The following is a 25,108-nucleotide window of genomic DNA, read 5'->3' as shown; positions in this document are numbered from 1 at the left end:
ATCCTTGTAGCTCAGATACAGGTGAACTTGCCGAATAAAATAAATCCAATTCCGGTTCCAGTTCCATTATAAAACAATACCATTCGATCTTATTTTAGCCGTAAAAAGATAATCTGCCATAAAGAAAAAAAGTGAAAGCTTTGACGCTTCGATCTAAAAATTGCCAGTCACATAATACATAGTCGACATTTAACAAATAAAATAATTTGATACATGTCAATAGAAATGCCCCTAATTTGTTAAGTGACCAAGAGGGCTTTTTTAATGACGAGGCAGTTGTAGAGAAAATAACTGAGGTGTTTCATCAAACGTCTTAACGGATCTATATATAACAAATTGAATGTGCTACACATTTTAAAGAGGTTATTCGGTATTAGTCTAACGGTAAAACTGGCAAATACTGATGTTTTCGTGTTTGACATGACTGGTGACGGCGAGACGCGACGGGTAATGTGACGTCACGGTCAGATGGACTTATTGAAGTTCAGCGAAAGAGACTGCCAGACGTTACAGAAGAGAGCAGATGTAGTTTCACGCACCCACAAGTTTAAACAACGGTCGTCTTTAAAGTTTCAGTTCTAATTTGAAATAAATTGTGCTGAATGTGCTGAACTCGAGCTCGACGTATTGGCAGAAGTCGCAAAAAGGATTTATCCTGGACTGGTGAACTGCTGAACTCGGGGTAAGCTTCATGCTGTACTCATGTTCTCTGACTGCACAGAGCATGCGATTACATTGCTTTTTTCACTTCAGTTTTACTCGACTGCTCCAACGTTGCCTGTTGCCCGTTTAAACACACTGAGCATGTCGCTATTTCTAATTCGCAGCAGAAATATCAATTAAACTGACATCCATACACGAGTAGTTGTTTTATGTGTATAATAAGTTAATATGTAGCTAAGACAAGAGTGCCGAATATTTTTTGAAAATGATCATCTACAAAAAATATAGTCTAGTAGGTTATAAATCAGATGGTTTTTTTTTTAACTAAACCTGATTGTTTTAAAAGACTGTGATATCTTAAAATACAAGTGTTTAGCAGTGTTTTTATTTGGTTTTGCTCCTTAGAAAACTTTTATTCAACCAAAATAAAGGAAAAATGACAAATGCACATTGTAACTTTTAAGAGCTCCACAAATGGCATTGGTGTAATAACTATTACAGTGAAGAAATTGGCTGACGGGAGAGTCTTTTAAAATGCTGCTTTCCAAAGAACTAGAGAAATACATTTGTGCAGTAATATACACCTCTGTAGCATCTAATGAGTTCAAGTGATTTTCAGATTATTTTTCAGATGTAATTGATCATACTCTGCAACTACTTATGAGTAATACTTATAAGTAAAGGAAGTAGAAGGCAAAAATGTTCAGTAACACTCAAAGTTTCAAAGAATTCAGTAGTATGGAGGTTGAGGGTGAAGAACAAAAATTCATATTAGGCTATTGCTCAACCTTAGACTGTTAAGTCAAGGTGCCACTCTTGTGACCTCTAGTGGACAAAAGTACAATAACATATCAACACTTTCATTAAGGCTAATAACCAGAATCAGAATCTGCATGCGCCACGTACCAGATGTATAAGTAAAAACTTGTATTGAAATACAATTGTAAAGTTTTGCCTTGGCCAAACTTCAGAACACTTGACATGATTTTCTAAATTCTAAATGTCAGATATCTGTTTCTCTGATAAAACAGGTTTAACCTGCAATGACCTCTGGGATGTATTTGGATAACAGGACAGAGATGTATGCCTATAACTCATCCATGGCAAACTCATCAGGGGAAGAATATGAATACGAATACTATGACGATGATGAACATACAGAACTCAGGCAGTCACTCAATATCATGTCACTCATGGTCTACTGTCTGGCCTTTTTACTCGGAGTTGTTGGGAACGGCATTGTGATCTGGGTGTCTGGATTCAAGATGAAGAAGACAGTGAATACAGTCTGGTTTCTCAACCTGGCGATAGCAGACTTCCTTTTCACTGCTTTTCTGCCCCTCAGTGTGGCTTACACGGCTATGGGCTTCCACTGGCCGTTTGGTCGTTTTATGTGCAAATTTAACAGCACCCTCAGTTTCCTCAACATGTTTGCCAGTGTGTACATCCTGGTGGTGATCAGCGTGGACCGCTGCGTGTCTGTGGTGCGTCCCATATGGGCACAGAACCACCGGAGTGTGGGCCGAGCGTCTGCGCTAAGCGCTGCGGTCTGGGCCTTCGCCTTGCTCTTGAGCTCGCCGTACTTTGTCTTCAGGGACATTGCGCCAGCCTACAACAACGAAAACATAATCAACTGCTTCAACAACTTTGGATTTTTCGACGACGACAAAACAACGAAGGGGATGGAGCTGGGACTCCGACGACTCCGGGCCATGACCGTTACACGCGTTGTACTGGGCTTTGTGGTGCCTTTTTCTGTCATTGTCTTCTGTTATGCTGTCATAATCCATCGCCTCAAAAGAAATCGATCGATGTCTGGTCGCACTGGGCGCCCTTTTAAGATCATTGCTGCTGTGATCGCTACCTTCTTCCTGTGCTGGGCTCCATACCACATCCTAGTGCTGATTGAAATGGCCAACCACATGGCAACTGAGACTAACCCCACCTTAGAGCATATCATAGTCATTGGCATTCCTATTGCCACCAGTTTGGCTTTCCTTAATAGTTGTCTGAATCCATTGTTGTATGTGTTCATTGGTCAAGATTTTAAGGACAAGATGAGGAAGTCTATTCTGAAGGTGCTAGAGACAGCATTCACAGAAGAGGTATCTCGCACCAACACCTATACAAACTCCATGGTCACCAGTCGTGGCAAAGAACATGGAAGTAAGTCTTTTTCTGATGCAGAGGTGTAATGGACAAATGCAAATGCTCTTTATTTATGAGAGGGCGTACTCTGTGGTGATTTTAGCACTTATATAGACCTGTGTAGCAGCTCAAGCCTTTAGTTGAAAATCAAAGGAAGTATCTGGATAGACCAAAAATAATTTTCTTTTAGGAGCATATTAGAAATACAGAAATAAAATGCGCTACACTAAGTTGCAAATATTTTTGTCCATGACTATACTCTGTGGAGCAATAGCTGATGTAGTGAAAACATTAATATAAAAAAGTGCAGATAATGAGATATGAGTGTCTGTTAAGACTGAATGATCCTTTTGGACATTCATACCAGTGCTTAGGAACGTCAACATATCACTGTCTGAAACAAGCTCAGAAATTAATGAAGTGTAAAGGACGTGGTATCAGGGACTTCGTTGGACTGTGAAGTTAGCATTGCTGGTTTTTAAAATAGCAAACATCAAAAGTATAGTTTGTCTTTTCTGGCAGATGACAGCTGACAGCTGACAGTCCATGACTTAAATTCTGCAATAGAGAGCAATGCATTGTACCACTGCTATCAAAAAGCATATATTAATATCTTACATATTGCACAGTCTAAGCATGATTTTCCTCTGGTCTTTTGTTTTTTTAAGACTCAGCAGTCTTCCCTGTTATATCAGATTATTAGAAACACATGTTAGACAGTTTTTCTGTTAGTTTTGTTTTACATTGGTATAAATTTAGATGATTGGAAGACTTGCTCCACTAGCTATCATCACAGTACAGCTATTAGACTATACATTTCTCAACTATCAACACTGATTTGCAACAATGGACTAATTCTCTCAACAATGAATTAGTTCTCGCAAGGAATAACCTCAGTTACTATGGCTACTATGGCTTAAGAGGAATTTAAGCATAAAACATTAGATAAAATTTAAGACTGTTCCAAAGATGGAAGTAGATTTAGGGAGAATTAGAAACAAGCAAGTAACACTAGGACTATATTTTTCTTCTGGTGTGTAATGAATTTATTATTACAGGTCTATTGTGTCATCCTAAGTGCTCTGTGTATGATTTAGCACAGTGAAGACCTTAATAGACATTTAGCACTTTTTATGCACTTCTTGAAATGTATGTATACAGTGTATCTTACTAAGTATTTCATTTATGTCTTGCCACCCAATTGGTTTATCTAGTATATTTATTTAGACATTCTTCTTTACATACTCTTTCTAAATTGATTGTGTTCCTTTCTTTTATCACCCCTTAAATGTATTTTGTAGATGTAAACCACTAACAACAATAAATGCTTTTAAATACTTAAATAAATTAATGTACATATGGTCAGAGTCATCATAAACCACAGTTTCTCTCTGAAGTCATTCTGGATTAAATATCTATGTCCTGAAACTCTACCTCTGTAGCCAGGAGCAACTGATTAACATATAACAAAGTAATATCAGAGGCACTGTTGGTGCTGGATGCAAAGAAGAAGGTATCACTGAAATATCAAACATTGACTATCAGGCATTTTGGAACTGGAAGGTTAGGATACAGCATAATGGCAAGCTTGGGAATGCACCAGGAACGGAGGTCAGTTTCCTCCTTGAATAGTTATTCTGCAGAGAGGCTTGGGAAACAGGAATAAAAGAATACCACCCACCCTCTCAAACTGACTTCATAACACAGAAAGCAAAACTTCAAAAGCTGTGTGCAAGACAGAAACCCAGAAATATAGTACTGTTTAGAATGATCATCCATATGTTTTTACCTGGACATCTAACAGCAAAAGTATATGTATATATCTGACAATAAAAAAAGTATATGCAAGCTTTTCAATTTTTATTTTCATTTAATGTCTGTGAAAAAGAAATTTCAGGCTTCAACATGGCATCAGTTGAGACAACAAATTTGCTTTAAGAATTTTTTATCTATCACTAAGGCAGCACAGCAATATTCTTCTAAATTAGTGCTATTTGTATACCCTACGGTAAGAACCAAAATGCATGCGATCCACTGATCTATGTAAACTTGATCAGTGATTGGACTGTTTTAATGCTCCGCCTTTGTTTGAATGCTGAGCCTAGTCAGTGAATGGATTCTCTCGTCATAGAAGCATAAGTACGTTGAAAAACACTGATTATAAAATGCCTCTAATAATATGAAGATATACGTTTTATAAATTCTATTTATTTTTTAATGCGCTGAAATATCATTTTAAATATTATGAAATACGATTATGAAATACTCGATTAGAAGTGAATTATTTGCGCAAATGTGTTTATTATTTAAAAGCGTATATTTTGCACACACACACACACACACACACACACAAAGCCCTTATCCTTTATCCATTGCTTGAGCACAGTCTGTTAGGCAGCACATGGCACACACATGTCGGTGTTCTTATGCGCATGCTCGTTAACTATAAAGCTTTCAGAAGGGGGCGCGCGCGAGCTTGCACAATGCCTGGCAATGTAAGGATTTACGACACTGCTCGGTATTGTTTATTAAACTACTGCTGACGGCTTACTCTTAATACCTCCGTGGTGAAATGAACCGGGACTATACGACAAGGTGAATCAACTCTACACAGAAGAAGAATACACCATAAATCTTAATGTTAAACCGTGTATAAATACCCCCAGAGCCATCGTTGGGTGAGCTTGCATGTTGTTTAGCCTAGCCTAGCTAGCTAGCGAGTAATGTGGTTACCAAAATGGCTGTTTACAAATTAACTATTCGTTTATTTCTTTTGTCGTACCAGCTTACACATGATTTCTGTTAAAGCTTTTTGTATTTGTATTTTGTATGTTTCGTGACCTAGCTAGCTGACTAGTCCGAAATGTTAATTTCTAGCTTGCATATTGCAGCGAAGGTGTACCTAGCTAACGTTAATTAGAAAGCTAGCTAAGTAGTAGGGTTCGTCGCTAACTAAACATAATGGGTTTATAATGCTCATAAACTTGAAATGTCAATTATCGAATGACATTTTGTCTCTAATTATCGCAACATGGTTAGCGGTTATTTAGTGAATGCAATATATGAATGGTGTTGCCTGCTGCCTAATGTAATTACACTTTAATTTGCTGTCGCTAGTTCTAGCATTCTTGTGCTTTTGACATAACACGGCTACAGGGACCAGTATGGTCAGACTGGACCCAGGGGCGTTATTCATATGAGAGCGTTCCTATTTACAGAAATGGCCCCTCGTTCTCATTGCTTAGAGCAGTGCTTCAGTTTGATCCGTCGAAAGATGCCGTTTTGTTTTGTACAGATAACAATAAAATATAAAATATTTAACCTTTTTCATGAGTAAAGGTAGTGACAGTATTCGATAACTTCTCTGAAAACCTTATCTACCTCACTGCAGTGTTTTTATATATATATATATATATATATATATATATATATATATATATATATATAGTGTATGTATGTTTTATTTTGTCCCCCAAGTTAAATTCAGTTTAAGAATTAGAAACTGCACTAACACTTGTAAAAAAAATGCTATCATTAAGTTGTAGAGAATGTGTTCAGCAGAACATGGAATTTGACCATCATAAAACCTATTTTAAATTTAACATGTTATTTTTAATGGGTGGTGAGAAATCTTCAAAGAACCCACAAAGAAAGATTCTCATATAAAGAGAAATAATGTTAAGTCGTCATCATCTGTCATGGGCACCAACTGCAATGGATTTCTTTCATATCAGGCACTTGGTGGGCTGCATCAGAACTGCACAGTCAATCCCTATGACTGGAGTGAAGGTTATATGTTCTCAATCAGTGGCTGAAAAACAAACAAGAAAGGACATATGCATGTCTTGCATAAGTTCAGATATGAACTCAAATGATGCCCTGATTTCATCCAAGTGAAATGTCTGAAATGTATCGGACAGTGTGTCGTTCAGAGCTATACCTTCAAGGCTGCACCATCCAGCAAGCTCACAATACAAGGTTATAGCACTAACTTGCTGTGATCCTGCAACCAATCCATCATTTTAGAAGACTACTTGAACATAACACAAACATAGCATTTGTTTATTGTTCAACTACAGTGGGTGTAAAAACTACCAACATAAGCAGATAAACATGTACCATGAAATTCACAGGAAAGGAAATAAAACATGACTCTAGGTACACATGCTAACATCATCATGTACCATGATGGCAGGTGATGAAGCTATTTTACCCGTGGTGTACATCTTCAGGCTGCAGAGGTATTTGGATACAAAATGGACCATCATTTAGCAATAGCTGTTCTTAAAAAGACACACTTTACTGTATTAAGCAGTGTGCTCAAAGAGCCCTACCACTCTGCAGTATAACGATTGTTGTAAGAACTCTGGAAATAGCTATTAAAAGGCTTCAGAAGCATCTGAATGTTACAGCAAAGCATGCTTGCTAGTTGTCACTAAACTAGAACAGTGCACTGCTTACCTTTTCAGTGAAAATCTTTACACCACTATGTCCCGATTGACAGAATATAAGACTGAAAAACTCATTTTGGTGTGCTGTTAGTTACTCATGTTTATCAGGTGTGTCTGATGCCCTGCAGAGTTAATTCAACCCCCAATCTATGATTACTTATTCAATCTTACAAAGCCTTCAATAGCATCTGACCCATATCACTAGGGAGAAACTCTCCCAAACTAATGATGAATTTTGTGTCTGCAGCACACATGTCAAAAAGACCTAATGCTACAATGATTACTGCAAATTTAGCAGAGTGCCATAACTGACACTTCTGGTCCAGTAGAGGTTAATATGTTTCTGACAAAATATATTCTGGGGGAAAAAAATCCAAGTTAATTTTTGTTGTAGAACTACTAAGTTACAAAAACAACACAATACACACATAACATGAACTATACAACTGCACAACATAATTTGATATACATGTAAAAAATTAAACTCACTGACATTTTTTCTCCATGTTAAATCCTCCCCAAAGTTTATACCGCAAAGCTCTCGTGTTGGGGTTGTTGCTGTACAAACCAGGAGTGCCCCTGGCTTCAAACCTTCTCACAGGCATGACTGGAAGAAAAAATGTGAGGTTCAGTGCATGCGTAAAGCTATCTTTTTGCATCCTACAAACAGTCTGTGATTCTACTATTTAAAAAAAAAACACGATATTGGCATACTTTCTGCATTTTTGGGGTTTGGTTGGGCTGCTGCTGCTTTTGTGAAAAAACAATTAGCTGTTTTGATGTATTGATTTCTTATTGATATTCAATAAGATAATGTATTGATATTAAGCTTTCATTTTGAGTGAGCATAATCTACTTAATGTTTGCCTTTTATGAGTTTGCTAGTGCTACACCTGCAAGAATATGTTTAAATAGGACATGAAACATCTTAACTTGGGCAAGTGTTATGTTTATAAACTTGTAATATATTCAAATATTATAATAGATTTTTAAACATATATTTTGGGGGGGGGGTTGCATTTATAGTTCCATGTATTTGGTTACTGTAGGCTTTATACAAGTATTTTGTAGCCTGCTTCTAGGCTTTCCCGCTTGCACCCATATACAGAAAATGCAAGTTCTGCTTATAAACAGCAGGTTCTGTAACCTTACCCATTGATGGCCATTTATACAGAAGCCATAGCCATCTTGTGCAAAAGCGAATAGAGAGCAAAGATGCAAAAGTTCAATTTGATTCACTACTTCAGGAATTCTTGTAATGATGTGAATAGTTGATGTTAGAAGTTGATCATTTAATTTTTATTAATAAAAAGAATGTACAGAAGCATGATATTCAACTCCACTAACTTATCATGGTATTAGACCCAAAGAACTTGCCTTAAATTAAAAGGATTATAAAAGTAAATACATAAAGGAAAACACTAAGAGAATAAATAAAAACAAACAAAAAAGATGTGCATGAACGTTAGTAAATAATAAATAAATATAAAGTAAGACATGCAAAATGTTTAGGATGAAAGTAATAAATGGGTAGCAAGTAAATGTAAAATACAGTCGTAATGAGCCTTGAACATTGGAGATGGTGGTCCTATTGCGAGAGTAAACAGAAGAGGGCTTAATTGGCAGCCCTGTCTTTGTAAGGTAAAACCTTCTGATCGTATCATATTTAAGAGGCTTTAAGGGAAAAGTACAGGAGCAGACGCAGGCAACAAAATTCACACATTTAGTCACCACCAAGAAAAAGATCACTCATAATGGTCAGACACCTGCTCTGCAACCAATGTAACCTTCACCGTGGGGTATTTGCATAGGGAAGGGGAAGGATATTGAGAATAATGCAAATATTTGTAAATGTCTCCAACCTTTACTGAAGCCTTTTTTGGTCTGATGTATTGATGCTAGTGATTGAAGGTAACTAGTTGCATAGCCATTGTCTTAAGCAATATTTTAACATCAGTGTTTAACAGGGAAATGGGTCAATATGAGATACAGTTAGGTCCACCAGTAAGATTGTAACTGAATCCTCTTTAAAGGGATTGGGGTAACTTGTGCTCCTCCAAAGTGTTCAATAGAGGGGCAAATTTGGTTGAGAACCTTTCATAGAATTCAAATGGAAACCTGCCAGGACCTGGGGTGTTTATCATTCTGAATCCTAGAAATTGCATATATATTTTAACTAACCCGGAGAGGGTCTTTCATTTGTTATTTTTGTTCAAGGCAGAGTACAGGAACCTCAGTTTTATTAAAAGTTTCAATGCTTGAGCTCCACGAAGCTCAGCTTTGTGCTGGTTAGAATAAAACTTTTTTACATTTTTTAAGTGTAACGGAGTTAATAATCAGGTCCATCTTTTAAGTTGATCTGTGAATTGAGATGCTGCCTTATATTTCAGTTGATTGGGGCAGGGCTGCTAACAGCTCATATCACCATGCACAGAAGGAAAAAACCTGGAACAAAGAACAAGTTGTTCAGCCTGACACACAGCTTAGTTTTTTTCTTGATAAAGGTCAGGTGTGGAAGATGATGAATATTTTAGGTATGTTTCTAATGTGGATTGCTTACGCTTTAGTCTTTTTTTTCCTTAATTTTGATGGTTAGAATACAATATAATTTCATTTCACTGTCGAATTACTCTTGCCTACTGCTTGCCACACCTTCTTAATGAAGTAGTAGTTTAGCTTGATAGGGCTCTGTTGTGCGGTAATTAGCTATATGGTGGTGCGGTTTTGGTATAGCTAATCTTTATGTTGATGCTTTGCTGCATGCTGTTGAATTAACCTCTATGTGCAACTTACATTTTATAACAATTTTTAAAACATTTGTACTTCTACACTTTAACATTAGTTATCTAAAATTGCAACTATAGCACAACGATCACTGAGGATTCAAATTGAATTGGACACTTGGGCCAAGATATTAATTCACATCCAGGCTTGTTTCCCCCAATCATTTAGGTTTCATTTGAGCTCATCTCAAATACATAAGAAAATATAAAAAAAGAAAAAGCACCCAAACAACTCCCCATAATTCAGCTAATGTATTGATCAAATTATCCACAAAAAAAATATCCATAACTGCATCAGTTTCGTCAAACAGTATCACACGCATACGTCACAGCTTATCTGGCTAGAGTGCACGAGAGGTCTGTTGTTTTGCGCATTGTCCCCTTCACTCAGTGGGTAACCATACAAGGCAAGTGAGTAAAAGCTGGTTAAAGGGACAGGCGTGATTTACGTATAAACAACACTGCATTTATTGTGGGATTTCTGGCTAACGGTTGAATATAGGTGGCTGAAACCTGGCATGCATGTAGTTATACTAGTTCTAAGAAATTTTATTTGGATGGATGGACTGTATTTTAAGAATATTCAGTGCTATTTAGTGATTCATTTTTGTATGCCAGAATGGGCCTACTAGGGGGTGCAGGAGTAGGATCAAGTTGAATAACTCATGAATGACCATGTGGGAATGTAGGAATCCAATTCCATGTAGGAATTGGATTCAGCAGCTTGGTCAGAATGTTTGTGCTAGTGATGCTCACTAGCTTCACCTTGGATATGGTGTTGAGGTATTTTGCATCACAGCTTCGTGGTCTTAATTCCAGGCCTTCCAAGCCATGGCTATTTGGAATTGTTCAAGATGTGAGCAAAGACATGAGAAAGCACGATAAAAAAATACGGTGTATTCACTGTGGGATTTCTAGCGAATGGTTCAGCCGTAATCGGCTGAAAATCTGTAAGAACGTACTTGTATTAGTCCTAATAAATTTCATGTTGATAGATTTACTGTATTTTAAGAATATTCAATGCCATCAAGTGACTTATTTGCCAGATTGGGCCCGCTAGCTGGTGCAGTTGCAGTAACCGTTAAACCCCCTGTATGTACTGTTTGTGGCTCTGCTGAGCTACGTGAGAAATTTCTTTGTAACCTTTTCAAACGGATCACAATTTTGCATGACCCTTTCCTCGGGATTTCTTTCTGGAAACTCCTTTTACTGATTTCACTCTGACCACTCCATCAGGCATTGCTGAATCTCCAAAAACAATTAAGAAATGTAATTCTGCAACATGCTAGCTGGACCTGGCTCCCACTCCCCTTCTCAAAAATGAATGATTCCCTCTTTTTCATTTGAATATCAGCTCACTTATTAATATTTCCAGACTGCGCCCCATGCTCAGTAGCAATGATGCATAGTGACACAGGGATACCACACCTGATACCATGATTTTCATTTTTTTGAAGACATTTTTTTCTTCTAAAAGTGGATATCAGCAAGAAGCAAGCAATACAAGCTGTGGGGATTTCCCCCCTAAAGTAACATATCTATATACATACATACACAAAAACAAAAATTAATGTTAGGGGGTATGATTTGCTGATAATATCCTCACTAGCCAAATTGTTTGTGTGCTGATTTGTGGTGAAAAACGAAGGAAAAAATGTCTTGTAGCCTTGCTTGGTAATGTTCTACAACTCCTGCCCCAGATTTCCCCAACTATATATCATGTGCTCTCATTGGCTGTAGCTCAATGCTGCAGTCACTACCAGTCATAACAGTTTTCACACTACAGCGATCAAAAGCCAATTTTTGAGCCCTAAGTGAACGCTGATTTGCGTCTGCTCTGGGGATTTCCTGGCAACCTTTAAAAATAGGCACACAGCACTCGTATACATTTACCTGACGCTTTTATGCAAAGCGACTTAAAATTCTGACTGAACACAACTTGAGGGTTAAGGGTTTTGCTTAGAGGCCCAGCAACAGCAACCTGGCAGTGGTGGGGCTTAAACTGGCAACCTTCTGATTAATAGTCAAGTACCTTAACCACTGAGCAACCAATGCCATTTTTGATTAGTTATCAGTACATTCTTAGAGCAATGTAAATGAGTTTGGTAGAATGATGAAACATGTTTAATGATGGAACATCTTTAATGTTGGTATAGAACATCTTTAATGGCAAATATGTAATCTATTTTAAATATTATAAAATGTAATTTCTGCATCTGAGTTTCATACATACATTGAAATTATCCAGTGTATTTTCCATTGAAAATGCGCTGCATCTGTTTTTGCTGCACAGTGCTACAGAGCCAACTGCAGCATATCAGTGGGTTTAATGAAAGGGCAAACAGTACACTTGCATGCAGTAAATTCAGTATCTAGGTTGCAGAGCAGAGGATGTTGTAGATGTCAATGTCCTGCAAAACCAAGCAGAAATACATTAAACAGTAATCGTTAAACCACCATTCTGATTTTTTTTTTTAACCATAATAAGTATTTGGGGTTTTTTTTGTTTGTTATAGAACTCTTCACCAGAATCCATTTTGGGTATCACCAGCTGAGGGGATTACAAGGAAATTGTAAGTAACAAATCAATTTGAACAGCTGTGTTATTGGTAGTAGGTCATTGCTCAGTCCTTAATCATTTATAATCACAATGAATTACCCTTGGTCAAATTCTACAGGTTTGAATACAAAATTAACCACTGTGAATTGTTCTTATCCATTACATTTACTTATGTAGATCACTTAGTGACTGCACCGAATAAGGCATCTGACAACGGGACGGACTTTGTGGCAGCTTGGATAGACAGCTGACAAAGGGGAATAGACTGTAGTAGCAATTGGTAAGAAGCTCATGGCTTGTTCAACCATGCGCATACAACCTATCAGGGATGCATCAAAGCAGATAAATGTGATATCCCATGAGTCTGTGAGAGCAGTGGTGGAAGATGACTCACAGGAGGATTACATTGCTACTGATTTTGGAATGGTTTTTACTATGAGAAAGGAGATAAACAGAGGCGACTCTGGTGGCAGAAGAAGGAAAGAGGTTGCAGGTGCGCATGTGCTGTTGTAAAACGTAACGTCAATGAGAGGATTTGAGGATTCATCAAGGAAAGGATTAGTACTTAGATGAGGGAGTACAGGGGCCCACACTAAACACTGCTTGCTACGGAGTTGTTCAAATCAGTTTCCTTAAGTCCATCGGTAGGTTACACACCACAGTTCACAGGACATAAATACCTCTGCTGCTACTACTGAGGAGAACTTCGGCAAAGGCGTACAGGAAGGCGAAGCGGATGTTAGCCAGAGGAATGGTGGGGAGAAGGAGAGGGTGAAACAATTAGTGAAAGAAAAAGGAACTGGGCAGAGAGTAAAGACAAGGTGGCCAGGTGAAGCAGATAAGGGTAGGCTGGAGGAGTGTTGATTATCTGAAAGGTACATTGGTCAGTTTGAAGAGATCAGCAGAGAATAAACGAAGAAGCATAGGTAAAGCTATTTATGAATGTGGGAAGGCAAGGTTTGGTAGTTTGCAGAAAAAGGTAAGGGATGAAGCATAATGAAGTTAAGATGGCAAGTATAAATAGATAGACTCATTCAGGACTTAGGGTCACTTAGAAAGCAGTGGAGGTGAGTAGAGGAGGAGGAAAGAGCATATTAATACACTGCAGAAAATGGTGAAGGGTAGGCTGGGGGCACTGTGGAGAGCAGAGGTCTTGAGGAAAGGGAGGAAAAAAGCAGCCTTCTTGAGGAATCCTTTGTGAAGACCATATTTAGTAAGGAGAAATCTGGGAGATTAAAAGTTTGCAAGAAGGAATTAGAGGAGCATTTTGATGGTGTGTTCTGATGATGAGGTAAAATAAGGCTGGAGTTGCCACCAGATATTCCTCCAGTGGATGATGTAGAGTGGCAAATGGATGTCAGCCACCAAAGTGGAGTGAGGTTCAAGACTTGGTGCATTGTGCAAAGGCAGGTTCCATACAAGGTGTACAGGTGTATCAGGTGTACAAAAGTGCACCTGAGGTCTTGAGGTTTTTATGGAAGATGATGATCATCATCTGGAAGAAAGGCATCATCCCAAATGTGTGGAAGGGGTATCCTTGTCTGCCACATTCCAAAAGAGAAGGATTCTGTGGTTCTAGAACAGTTTCCTCTTAATGTGTTGGGTATGATTTTTTTTCTTTAGTGTGATCACCCAGACTGCCTGCATATTTGAAAGTGAATAACTTAATTGATACCCGGGTACAAAAGGCAAGAATTTCTGGCTTTGCAGGTGGTTTAGATTATATCGGTGTGAACTGGCATCATATTCAGACAGCAAAGAAAACAGGTATGGACCTACATGTGGTTTTCCTAGATTTCACTTATGCATTTGGTTTGGAGCCGTATAACTTGTGGAAAGCATTTGGTTTCTTACAGGTACCAGATAAGGTTACAAGGCTGGCTAAGGCTTATGTTGAAGATATTCAGTTTTATTTTAATACAGGGGAGTATATTGTGTACTGGCAGTGATTGAAAATGGGTATAATGGCTGGTTGTACTGTTTCAACATTAGTGTTTACGTTGGTGATGGAGGATAAGATTAGGGCTTCTAAGTGGGTTGTATGTAGGGAGAGGCTGCAGGACGGTTCTTTCCAATTAGGGCAAACATGGATGACTTGACCATGCTGACAACTACTGTGCCATGTACCTGGCAATTGCTAGAGACAATAAATGATATTCTTAGGTATGCAAGGATGAAGTGTAAACCTAGAGAGTCTAGAATCAATTGTGAAAGGAAAACTTGTGCGGAACGTTTTTTGATGGAAAGAGAAATTATACCTTCTAGGCTAGAGAAGTCTTAAATTGTAGATGGTATAGTGCAGCATTAAATGATGAAGAGCAAGTTGTTGGGCTAAAGATGGAATTGAAGTATATTAATAGCATTGAGAAATCATGTTCACCAGGTAAATTGGAAGTGTGGTGTCTCCTGTTTGTCTTGCTGCCCTGTATTAGATGGCCACTGATGGTTTATGATGTTGCAATCACATAAGTTGAGAGGCTGCAGACAGTCATGGACAAGGCTATAAGGAATTGTCTAGGGGTGTTGTTAAGTTGTGTGGCATGGTATAGGAGAGGGGTACTGGAGCTACCGCTGACTATCTTGGCTGAGGAATTTAAATGTGCTGACTTCTGGGATGATTTGTTAGGGTCTAAGGATGTGCTGATAAAGGTGGCAGCACCTGTCACAAAAGCAGGGAGAAAGTGAAATCTGTAAGTGTTGGTGCAGTTAGCCAAGAGCTCATTAGAATGTATGGACATGATTGGCAGAGTGCAATGTGGAATAGCAGGCCTTGGGTCAGGTGATCAGCTTTCAGTAAGGCCACACTGCCCCAGAGAAGGTGAGTGATTACAAGTTTTAATTGCAAACAGGAAGTGCGGCATGTAACAGCAGCTTCACAAGGAAAACAAGGATATTGGCTTTGTTGGGAAAATCCAGAGAAGCAGAAAATCACTTGGCAAGAGCTGTGGCAATGGATGTGGGTTTGGAGCAACTTATGACGTCTTTCCAGTTTGGTTTGATTGGGTGTGTTGTCATTGTGTAATGTGGTAGATCCAGATGGATCCAACTGGTGGTGCTGAGCATGCATTAACCATACCAGTGTGGTTGGTTATGGCCTTAGCCACCAGGGAGGCCAGTTTGGGTTTACATTTTAAATGCCGTTTGGTTTAAAAGTGAACTTGGAGGGGAGAGGGACTAGGACACCAGGCCTTACTGTTGAACCTTCTGGAAGTGTCCTGGGCTTAATACGAAAGGAGACAATGTCATATAGCTTTGAATGTCTCATGATAGTTTACTGTAATGTATATAACCATATACTGACATTTATATTTAAAGCATTGGCAGATGATCTTATTGGTTTGCATATAAATCACCTATATGCTTTTTCTAGTGAGCTTTGGGATCTTAAGGCTGGGAAGGGAAGTCAAGATCTTGGCACTCACACCCAGGTGACACGTCAGATACTTGCTAAAAACTTTCCTTAATTTTTTGAGAGGCAGATCATTATAATAACCACAGAATTGAACCACTATGGATAAAGGAATTGGTTGTCGACAATAGGTGCAGCATTTTTTTTATTTATTTATTTTTTATTTATTGATTTGTTGTAAAGACATCAGATGTGATTTTATTGCCAAAAGATGTGCCCAAATTGTGTTTATTGCCCAAAGGGTAAAAGATTTGCCCAAGTAATTTCTCACATTAAAACAGTTAGAGTAAGATGTCTTTTCTTAATGACCACTTAACTTCCATGGCTTTTTGAGGATTGCACGATGGTATCACTTTAAAAATTTGAAAGAAAAAAAAAAAACCAAAGGAGCAAAAATAGTTTGAAGACTGCAGATTAGTTTTTACCAGTGTTTCAGAAAAGCAAGAGAAAAGAGGCCAGATGCTTTTCTGATCTTTTCTTTCCTGAAAAGGCTTTTAAGCCTTTCCACACTGAAGATGGGTCATTGGATGAGAACGGTTTTCTCCTTGTTTTTCTCCTTTTTTCCTTTCTGCAGTGTGTACTCGGCCTTTTTTTGAAAGGGTAAATTTAATTGCCTACTCAGATTGCTTGCCAGCCAGTCCTTGCTATATCTGACCTAATGTTGGTGGAAATATACTTCATGGAAAGCAATGTATGAGATCACATTGTTTGCGCATTCATTAAAGTCAGAAGTTATTACTGTAGGGTGTGTTAAGATTTGAGAATTTTGGTTCGATTAAAAAAAAAAAAAACAACCCTGTTTGATTGCTTTGCTAGTGCAGTTCATTATAGCAAGTTAGAACACTGCCTTTTGAAACCTGGAGTGCACCAAATAAGTGGACTGAGACCCCCTGAACAGGTCATTCTCTGTCCGCTTCCACATGAGCTCAGGTTTGATTCAGCTGGAGTATGAACGTGGTATGGACAAAAAGTACCAAAGGGACCAAACACAGGTTGCAATGTTAGAAGATGCAGAAGAATTCCTGGTGCTGTTTTGTTTTTTGGTTTTTTTGGTTTTTTTTAACCATCCCTCCATATTTTACCATCCCCTCATGACTTTTCATCTGGTAAAAATACCACACAAACATAAACCCCACAACACATTTAGCCCAGCGTAGAGTTGTGAACGTTCATTTGGCATTATCATAGTTATTGTCAATATACATCATAAAAGCTGTGCAGTCAACTTTTGGTTCTATGATAAATATTTCAGTGTGAACAATAAATGAACCAGGAATAAAATGCATTAAGAGATCATTTTCTGCCTTGATCCAGACCAAAGGAACCAAACTACAAATATAAACACACCCTTAACTACAATCCATTCTGTGGTCATAGACATCTTAAGACTGTTACTTGCAGATTGTGTCAGCAAAGAACAAGAAAGCACATCTCTTGGGTACAGGAACTAAACCAGAACCGGACGTTTTTAGCACATCTCCAGTGGAAACAGGAGCTAGACCAAAACTGGTCCTTTATAGCACATCTCCAGTGGGAACAGGAGTTAAAGCAGAACCGGACCTGTTAAAGTTTGGGAAAAGATACATCACTGGATGAATACATTTTGCGTAATGCTAATGGAAAGATATTATTATTTTTATTAGAATAAGCACTTTTAGAAAAAGCAGGATCGGTCCAAAAACATATATGTAGGACCCATCCCATTGAGACTTGGTTAATCTTGAAAGAAAGGATTTCATAAAACTTATATTCAACAACCTTGTATTCGTGACATATATCCACTTTAGAGAGATCACACCATGGGACATTTCATGTTTTGCATCTGTGAGACTAGCAAGAGTCAATTTTAGTTCAATTTTAGATCTGTTAAGAATGCCTTTTAATTCTTAATACCATTAAAATCACCTTGACTCAAGAAGAGAGTTGGCATATTGGAGGGCTCTTTCCTTTGCTATACTCTAATGCCTCTTTAGCCAGTATTAGTCATTGATATAGGCCTTTCCTATATTAATTTCTAATACTAGCTAAAGAGGCATTAGATTTCTTGTTTAATGTTACTGATAGACTCATGAACCCTGACATTGCTAACTGCAAGAGAGGCCTGTACCCTGGAGTTCTTTGTGGCTTCACATATTTGCCGTACCCTTGGAGTATTATTTTTTTGTTGGATGACCACTCCTTGTGATCGCTCCTTGGTTTATATATCATCTGTCTCCCATGGATATCAAACTCCTTAGAAATGTTTTTGTAACCTTTTCTTATTGCATGGACTCTACTAGCTAGGCCAGCTCATCATCGTGACACTGGGACACTGAGAAATTTCGGACATTTTGTACAAGTGGGCAGGAATGCAGTGTAACCAGTTGGATTAATAATGGAATCTGCCCGGGGAAGGAAACTATTAAAATAGTTTGCTGTTCTTGTAGTAAATGACCAGAAACACCTTCCCCATGGCAGCTTTTAGAACCAACTGTTTGCAGAGTGGGAGGTTTCCATGATTTTTGCCTGCATGTCTCCTTATTCTAGAGACATAAAGGTATAGTGAAGTCAAACTGCAGTCAGTGATTTTCTCTGTCATGATGGCATGCTGTAGTTTCCTCCTTTCAAGGGAGGAAGCCAACCAAACCAGATGGTCATGGGTGGTGAGCATTTTTTCTGTAGTGGCAGGATAAAATTCAATGAGTATAAATAGAGTAGATTAGAACTTTGTCAACTGCTGTAAGAAGCACATCCTTTGTATTCCTTGTGGCATGCTAGAGAGGGAGCCTCTATTTTTCCATAGCCAGGTAGTTTTTAAATGGAAGTAATTCAGCACCATAGGTACTATGTGCACTACAAAAGGTCTTGCAAAGGCATCCCTATAGAGCCTCGAACAATCAAACCTAGGTTAACATCCACAGGCATATCTTTCACATACCTTCTCTGTTATGAGTTCACCATAAGAAAATTCTATGAGTGATGCTCATGGGAGGTTAACATGGACAAAGTTACTCTCTTCTAGAGTAACACACATGGGGGGGAAATGTTGATCTAAAGACTTGGAGAAGTTCAACTATTTGGTAAATATATGTTCTGGAGGGGAAAAAATGCTACCTTCCCAATCCAAAACCTCTTGTAATCTGTGAAGCGCAGTGTCTTGGAGTCAGTTACACTTATTGAGAAACCAGTGAATTCTATAATAGAATGTCTGGGAATCTTTGCACACAATTTAACAGTGATCCAAAACACAGGAGTACATCAGTCACAGAACAGGTTTAACAGATGGTCAGTATTTTAAAATGGCCAAATCAGTGTGGTAACCTTCTATTAACATGCTGTGGTATGATGTTAAGTAACAAACACTTCCCAAAAATACATTAACTGAAATAATTGTAAATATAGGAATGGGCCAAACATCATCTAACCACTGCAAAAAAATGACCAGTGGCTACAGAAAGATGTTTTTGTTGATGTTGATAGGGGTGTGTGGGTGGGGTTGGTTTTTTAATTTTTTTGTTTGTTTGGTTTTTTTTGCATGCTGTGAACTGTTTGTTGGTATGCTTGTTGAGTCACAGACCATTTGTCCACAGTTTATTGCAAGTGTCTTTGTTGCCTAGCTGCATACGTTTTTAAAAAACTTGTCAAGATGGCACACAAAGTTTTTGTATACACATCATATCTTCTCCTTTTCTATTTTTAGATGCTGATATCCTAACTGAAGATCACAAGCTGGAGAAGGGCAGCCCTCCCTTATGTGGTTGGGGTCTGTTATTTCATGTACAGATTCATTACATCTGCACTTGGGGGACCAAACAGCCAAGGGACTGATCATTGTTCAAAATGCATTCTTTCTTTTATTTAACTGGATTAAGTTGATGTGGTGAAATCCAGACATTTTATAAGATGAGCAGAGATTTATTTTTATGTGTGAAAAGGAAAGGTTAGATGTTTAAAGGCTTTGCATTTTATAATGTAGAGTTTTCTGGATTCACCTTACAAGAGCAATTAATTGCTGTTATTTACCATTCCACATATGATCATTCATTTCTTGCATTGTTTTATGTAAAAATTCCCAAGCGTAATACAGCCCCTTTTCACCTCCATAAATATCAATATTTGCTTTTCAACCCAAGCAACACTTGATTTAATGGACATGGCAAACCCTTTGTTGGATTTTTCATACCCCCAGGCATCAACTGGAGATGATTTTATTTGCGCAGAGTGTGGTGAAGGATTTGGTCAGTACCCAAAACTGATTAATCATATGGCTAGTCATGGACCCATTGATCCTATTTCTTCAAATAATGAAAGCACCAAAAATGGTTATGATACACCCATTGAATTTGCGCTCCATGAAAATGGAACACTCACAGTAGTTGATAGATCTGCATTATCCAACTTCTCATTCTTATTTGGTAAATCTACATCAAAGCCAGTCTGGAGTCAGACATCTAATCAGGATTCCTTGCCTCTAAGCAAAATATCAGAAAGAGAGCATACTCAGTGTAGATGTGAAAGATGTGGTCAAGTGTTCAGGACACAGAGAAGTTTACAGCAGCATCAACGCTACCGTCCCCTTGAGCAAGGGTTCAAGTGTACCCTATGTTGCAAGATATTTTATGATCGAGAGAGTCTTCGGGGCCACCTTCAGAACCATGCCCATGAACGTTTTTACAGCTGTGGGCATTGTGGGAAACGGTTCTTGAAACAAGAAACTATGCTTTTGCACCAAAAAGAATGGCATGGGTCTTATGGATCAAAGAGTTCAAATAAATTGGAAGAGGATCGTGAAAATGGTATGGATAGGTCTTATCCTTGCAAGATTTGTGGCTTACGTTTTTTTTGGCTGTCTGACTTGCAGAGCCATCTGATTAATCATTCTAATGTTGTCAAACCAAATGAAGATAATGGGCAGAAAGAAAACATGAGGGAACAGGATGAAAGTAGCCATAAGAAAAATGTCTCTTACCCGGCGGCGACTGTTGATCGATCCTATCGCTGTGGTTTGTGTGGGGGATGTTTTGATTGCTTGTCAGATTTGAAAAAGCATCATCTCTCCGAGCATCCAGATGATGAGTGTGATGAAGGTTCATCCAAATTAACACGTCATCTTAAGTGGCAGCCTGTTAACTATTATGGTATAATGCGTCAGATGGTTTCAAAACACCAAATGCAACGATTGGATACATTGAGGCCACGAATGAGAGGTAGACCTAGAGGAGGTGCTAACAGAAGTAATCACAATTCTAAGGTATTCCCTTGCAAACAATGCCATCGTGTATTTGTACACTCTAGTAGCCTATCTCGTCATATGCGTTACCACAAGGGCACCCTTCATACATGTCTTTATTGTGGTAAACACTTTCCGCAAAGATGTGATGTCACCAGGCATGTCGCCATGTATCATATCTCAGACATAAAGATCAAGAATGAATGTGAGCTATTACAGCGTGAAGATGAAAATGGTGGTGACGAGTCATCAAAAAGGCAGGAAAGCAATGATATGGATGATCATGGCAGTCAGGAAAATGATCAACAGCCACCAAAACCACAAGATGATCAGATACTAGATACTCAAGAGATATCTTTTCTCAAGCCACGGATCACTTACAAATGCAAAGAATGTGGAAGAGTCTTTGGACTGCTTAGTGTATATCAGCGACATGTGCGTTACCACAGGAGAGACCCTTCCCGAGTATTGCTAAGCTGTCCTCGTTGTCCATGTCGCTTCACTTTTCGATCTGCTCTAGATCGCCATTTAGAGAATCATGATAAAGAAGGGTCGGAGAGGAATGGGAGGAACATATCTCCAGAGGCAGATGACGATAAGGAGTATTTAGAAAATGAAGATCAAGATTTAGGTGTTGAAAGTGCATCAGAAGCTGATTCAAAGGAGGGTACATCAGCAGAGGTATTGTACGAATGCACTGAATGTACCCAAACTTTCTCTGACCTGCAAATATTCCTCCAGCATCAAAGTGCTCATGGGTGAAAATTTTAGGATGATGTTTGGATGTTACCAAAGGTCTGACTTTCAGGTAGTGATGCAGTGTTACTATTGATGCATACATGTTGCTGTAATTGTAAGAACAAACACTACCATTTTCTATACATCTGAATGAATATTCCATCTTTTAATTATTTTTTGATTTGAGATACCACAAGGTTTAGACCCCCTCCTTTAAACTTTAAAAGTCCTTATAGTGAGAGATTAATTTTTATCAATAGTGAACTGCTGATGTTGCATTGTCTTTTGGATTTTAAGAGAATGCTCGAAAAGGTACTTCAAGGTGCCAAGACATTTTATTTACCAGGGATGTCAAAGTCTGGTCTTGGAGGACTGGAGCCCAGCAAAGTTTAGTGATTGCTCTGCTCAGACACACCTACTCAACATGACGATTGATGTGTTGAATCAGGCGTTTAATATTAGTTAATGTAGCACTGTGGTGTCAAATACTGGTCGGAGAGGGCCAGAGACCAGTGTGGATTTTGTGATTGACCTGCTTAAATGCACCTGACTCAAATCCTCAATCAGTTGCTAGGTTTAGTAGGTGTGTCTGAGCAGAGGGAGCACTAAACTTTGCTGGACTCCTGTCCTCCAGGACTGGACTTTGCCACCCCTGATCTACATAATCTATAACAAGCTAAAAGAAATCATTGACTCTTAACTTCAGCTTTTTAAGTTATATTGCTTAGAATCTCAGAACATTTGTTGTATTATGTGTCCAGTTCATGCATCAGATTACAGATAGCAGTTGAGACGATATGTATGCATAAGGAACATATTGCTTGATTTGATTTACATCCCTGGCAATACTAAACTGAACAAAAAAAAAAAAAAAAGGTTATTTGAAGGTGTTCATATTTGATGATCTTCCTTAATTTAGAAAGTCATTCACTGTTGTGATTTTAATGATTGGATGGTACAAGGATCACACAAATAAGTGTTGCAATGGAAACTGGTGCTCAGCTTCATCATTTTTGATGTGTAAATTGTTTATACAGATTGTAAGTTCTCAGTCTAGTCCATTAAACATTAATAAGCCTATTAATCAGTTGTCTCCAACCTTTGTTTACCAAGCCTCTTTCATCATGCTTTCTCCTTTATTTTATTAAAAAATCTGGGAGAGTGGTATCTGGACTATGAAACAATTTGGTGCCAGTATCCTTTTCCAAAACATCCCTGATGGCATCAAATTGGAATGAAATAACATGTCCCTGTTTCTCTATAAACTGCCTCCATTATTAAGGGCACAAGTGTACTTTCAGTCCAACACTTGCCTATAAGTAACTTACCTTTTTTCTTACTGCATTTGTAATTGTACAGCAAATAAACTACACTCTTGTGCAGTTGTGATCTAAGCACACACTAGGTGACTTTTCCACTGTAGCAACTTGTATTCCATGTTAACTAACAAAGTTATGGAAAAATTCACATTACACTGTTTATACATCAGAAACAATCAGATCACTTATTTGTCACTATCTAGCTGATCCATAAAAGAAATTCAAGATTAGTTGCAGTTCAAGGCAGCCTAAGTGTAGCAGTGGAAAATTACTGTCTACTCTCCCTTCCTTTCTTCAGATAGCTACAAAAAGCTCTAGACTCTTTCCACTCTGATTTCATAAAGAAACAACACAAAACAGCATTTATTGAAGTCAACAGTGACCACCTAATCCTTCTGTTTTTGTTGCACTGTATATGGTTCATCAACCAATTTTGATGGAACGATTGCCCCTGGCCTTGGCCTGACCTGGTTACAGTCTCATTAGAAACACCTACCTTGTAGGTAGGTACACATAGGTGTGAAGCTAAAGAGTATCGCTCATTGTTGAGTCTTCTAGCCCTTTATCGACAGAGTTTCTGAGCACAGGATTGCTATTGGCTGGATATTTTTGGTTATAAAATAGACCTCTAAACTCAGCAATGGTATGTCACCATTGTGTTTGTAGATTTGTAACAGCATAGTACCCACTACTGTGCCACTATGATGTCTGTGTCAAAACTATATTGAAAATGTTCTACTAGCCAAATAATATTGCGTGAACAGTGTTAGGTCAGAAACTGTCAGTTGATAAATGGGGGTAGAGAGCAGACAAATTCTTTGCATCATTAAATGGGTTACAGTCTGTAACTGGACACCTATAAAGGGTACCGATAAAGATAATTTATAATGTGGTCAGTAAACATGGTTGCAAGGCAGGTGTTTCTAATGAACTGGTGAATGCATAGCCTAAGACCCAGGATCTGCCACCAAAGTTTAATAGAACAACTGCAAGCAAACAGTTCTCAAATATACATTTGCATCAAACCCACCACAGTCTTCTTTCAGAGCATCAGATCATGGATCATGGCATAGAAGTTCCTAAAACTCAACCATCATAAAAGCTAAATAATACCCAAGTTTGTCTCTGATAAAATCCACAACTTGCCTATCCATCAACAGTTTATCAGTTGTACCATCACTGCAAACAGAAAAATCTCTCATGTCATCCTAGATCAGGGGTGTCAAAGTCCAGCAAAGTTTAGCCAAAATTGCACTGCTCAGACACACCTAAACCTGGCAATTAATGAGCTGAATCAGGAGCATTTAAGCAGGTCAATTGCCAAACCACCACTGGTCTCTGGCCCTCTCAGACCAGGGTTTGACACCACAGTGTTACATTAACTAATATTAGTTAAACGCACTTGATTCAACTCATCAGTTGCCAGTTTTAGTGTCTGAGCAGAGCAATCTGTAAACTTTGCTGGACTCCTGTCCTCTAGGACCTGACTTTGACATTGCTGTCCTAGATGGAACACTTTTCTTTGATCCCCCCCCCCTCCCACCAATAACACAGTCTGGTGTCAACCAGTATCTTACATTCTCAGATGATGATGGTCTTGCACATGAATTTTCTACTAACATTTTGATTAATGCAGTGCATTCCTTATTGATCTTGGATTCTACATGCTTGATAAACTGTGGTCTGAGCAAAACATTGTTGAGCAAGTTTTGAACTGTACTTCACCCCAGGATCACTTGATTTAATACCTTCACTGGCTTTCTTTGTACTGCCAGACTACATCCAAAGTATTTCTCATCATGTAGAAGACTTCCTATAATCCATTCCA

The 25,108-nt window shown here is 38.4% G+C and overlaps 2 protein-coding genes across 6 annotated transcripts; both read left to right on the top strand.

The window, feature by feature from the left end:
- Positions 1-497: 497 nt before the first annotated feature.
- On the top strand, positions 498-4,482 carry fpr1 (formyl peptide receptor 1). Its single transcript, XM_027007244.3, has 2 exons — positions 498-682; positions 1,695-4,482. Exon 2 carries the CDS (start codon positions 1,707-1,709, stop codon positions 2,856-2,858), a length of 1,152 nt encoding a protein of 383 aa, XP_026863045.2. The 5' UTR covers positions 498-682; positions 1,695-1,706; the 3' UTR covers positions 2,859-4,482.
- A 779-nt stretch (positions 4,483-5,261) lies between these two features.
- si:dkeyp-84f3.5 (uncharacterized) lies at positions 5,262-23,045 on the top strand. Of its 5 annotated transcripts, none has more exons than XM_027007239.3 (4): positions 5,262-5,406; positions 12,562-12,618; positions 12,783-12,885; positions 19,694-23,045. In XM_027007239.3, the coding sequence occupies exon 4, from the start codon at positions 20,141-20,143 to the stop codon at positions 21,983-21,985; it is 1,845 nt and encodes a 614-aa protein (XP_026863040.2). In that variant the 5' UTR covers positions 5,262-5,406; positions 12,562-12,618; positions 12,783-12,885; positions 19,694-20,140; the 3' UTR covers positions 21,986-23,045. The 5 variants fall into 5 exon arrangements, with proteins under 5 accessions (XP_026863040.2, XP_026863039.2, XP_026863041.2 ...); XM_027007240.3 differs by having other exon boundaries at positions 5,263-5,489; XM_027007238.3 differs by lacking the exon at positions 12,783-12,885.
- The last annotated feature ends 2,063 nt before the right edge of the window (positions 23,046-25,108 follow it).

This window comes from Electrophorus electricus, chromosome 14 (genome assembly GCF_041902795.1).
Source record: "Electrophorus electricus isolate QZ-2024a chromosome 14, ASM4190279v1, whole genome shotgun sequence".
NCBI lineage: Eukaryota > Metazoa > Chordata > Actinopteri > Gymnotiformes > Gymnotidae > Electrophorus > Electrophorus electricus.
The sequence above is the reverse complement of the archived record's forward strand: the minus strand, read 5'-3'. Positions and strand labels throughout refer to the sequence as shown.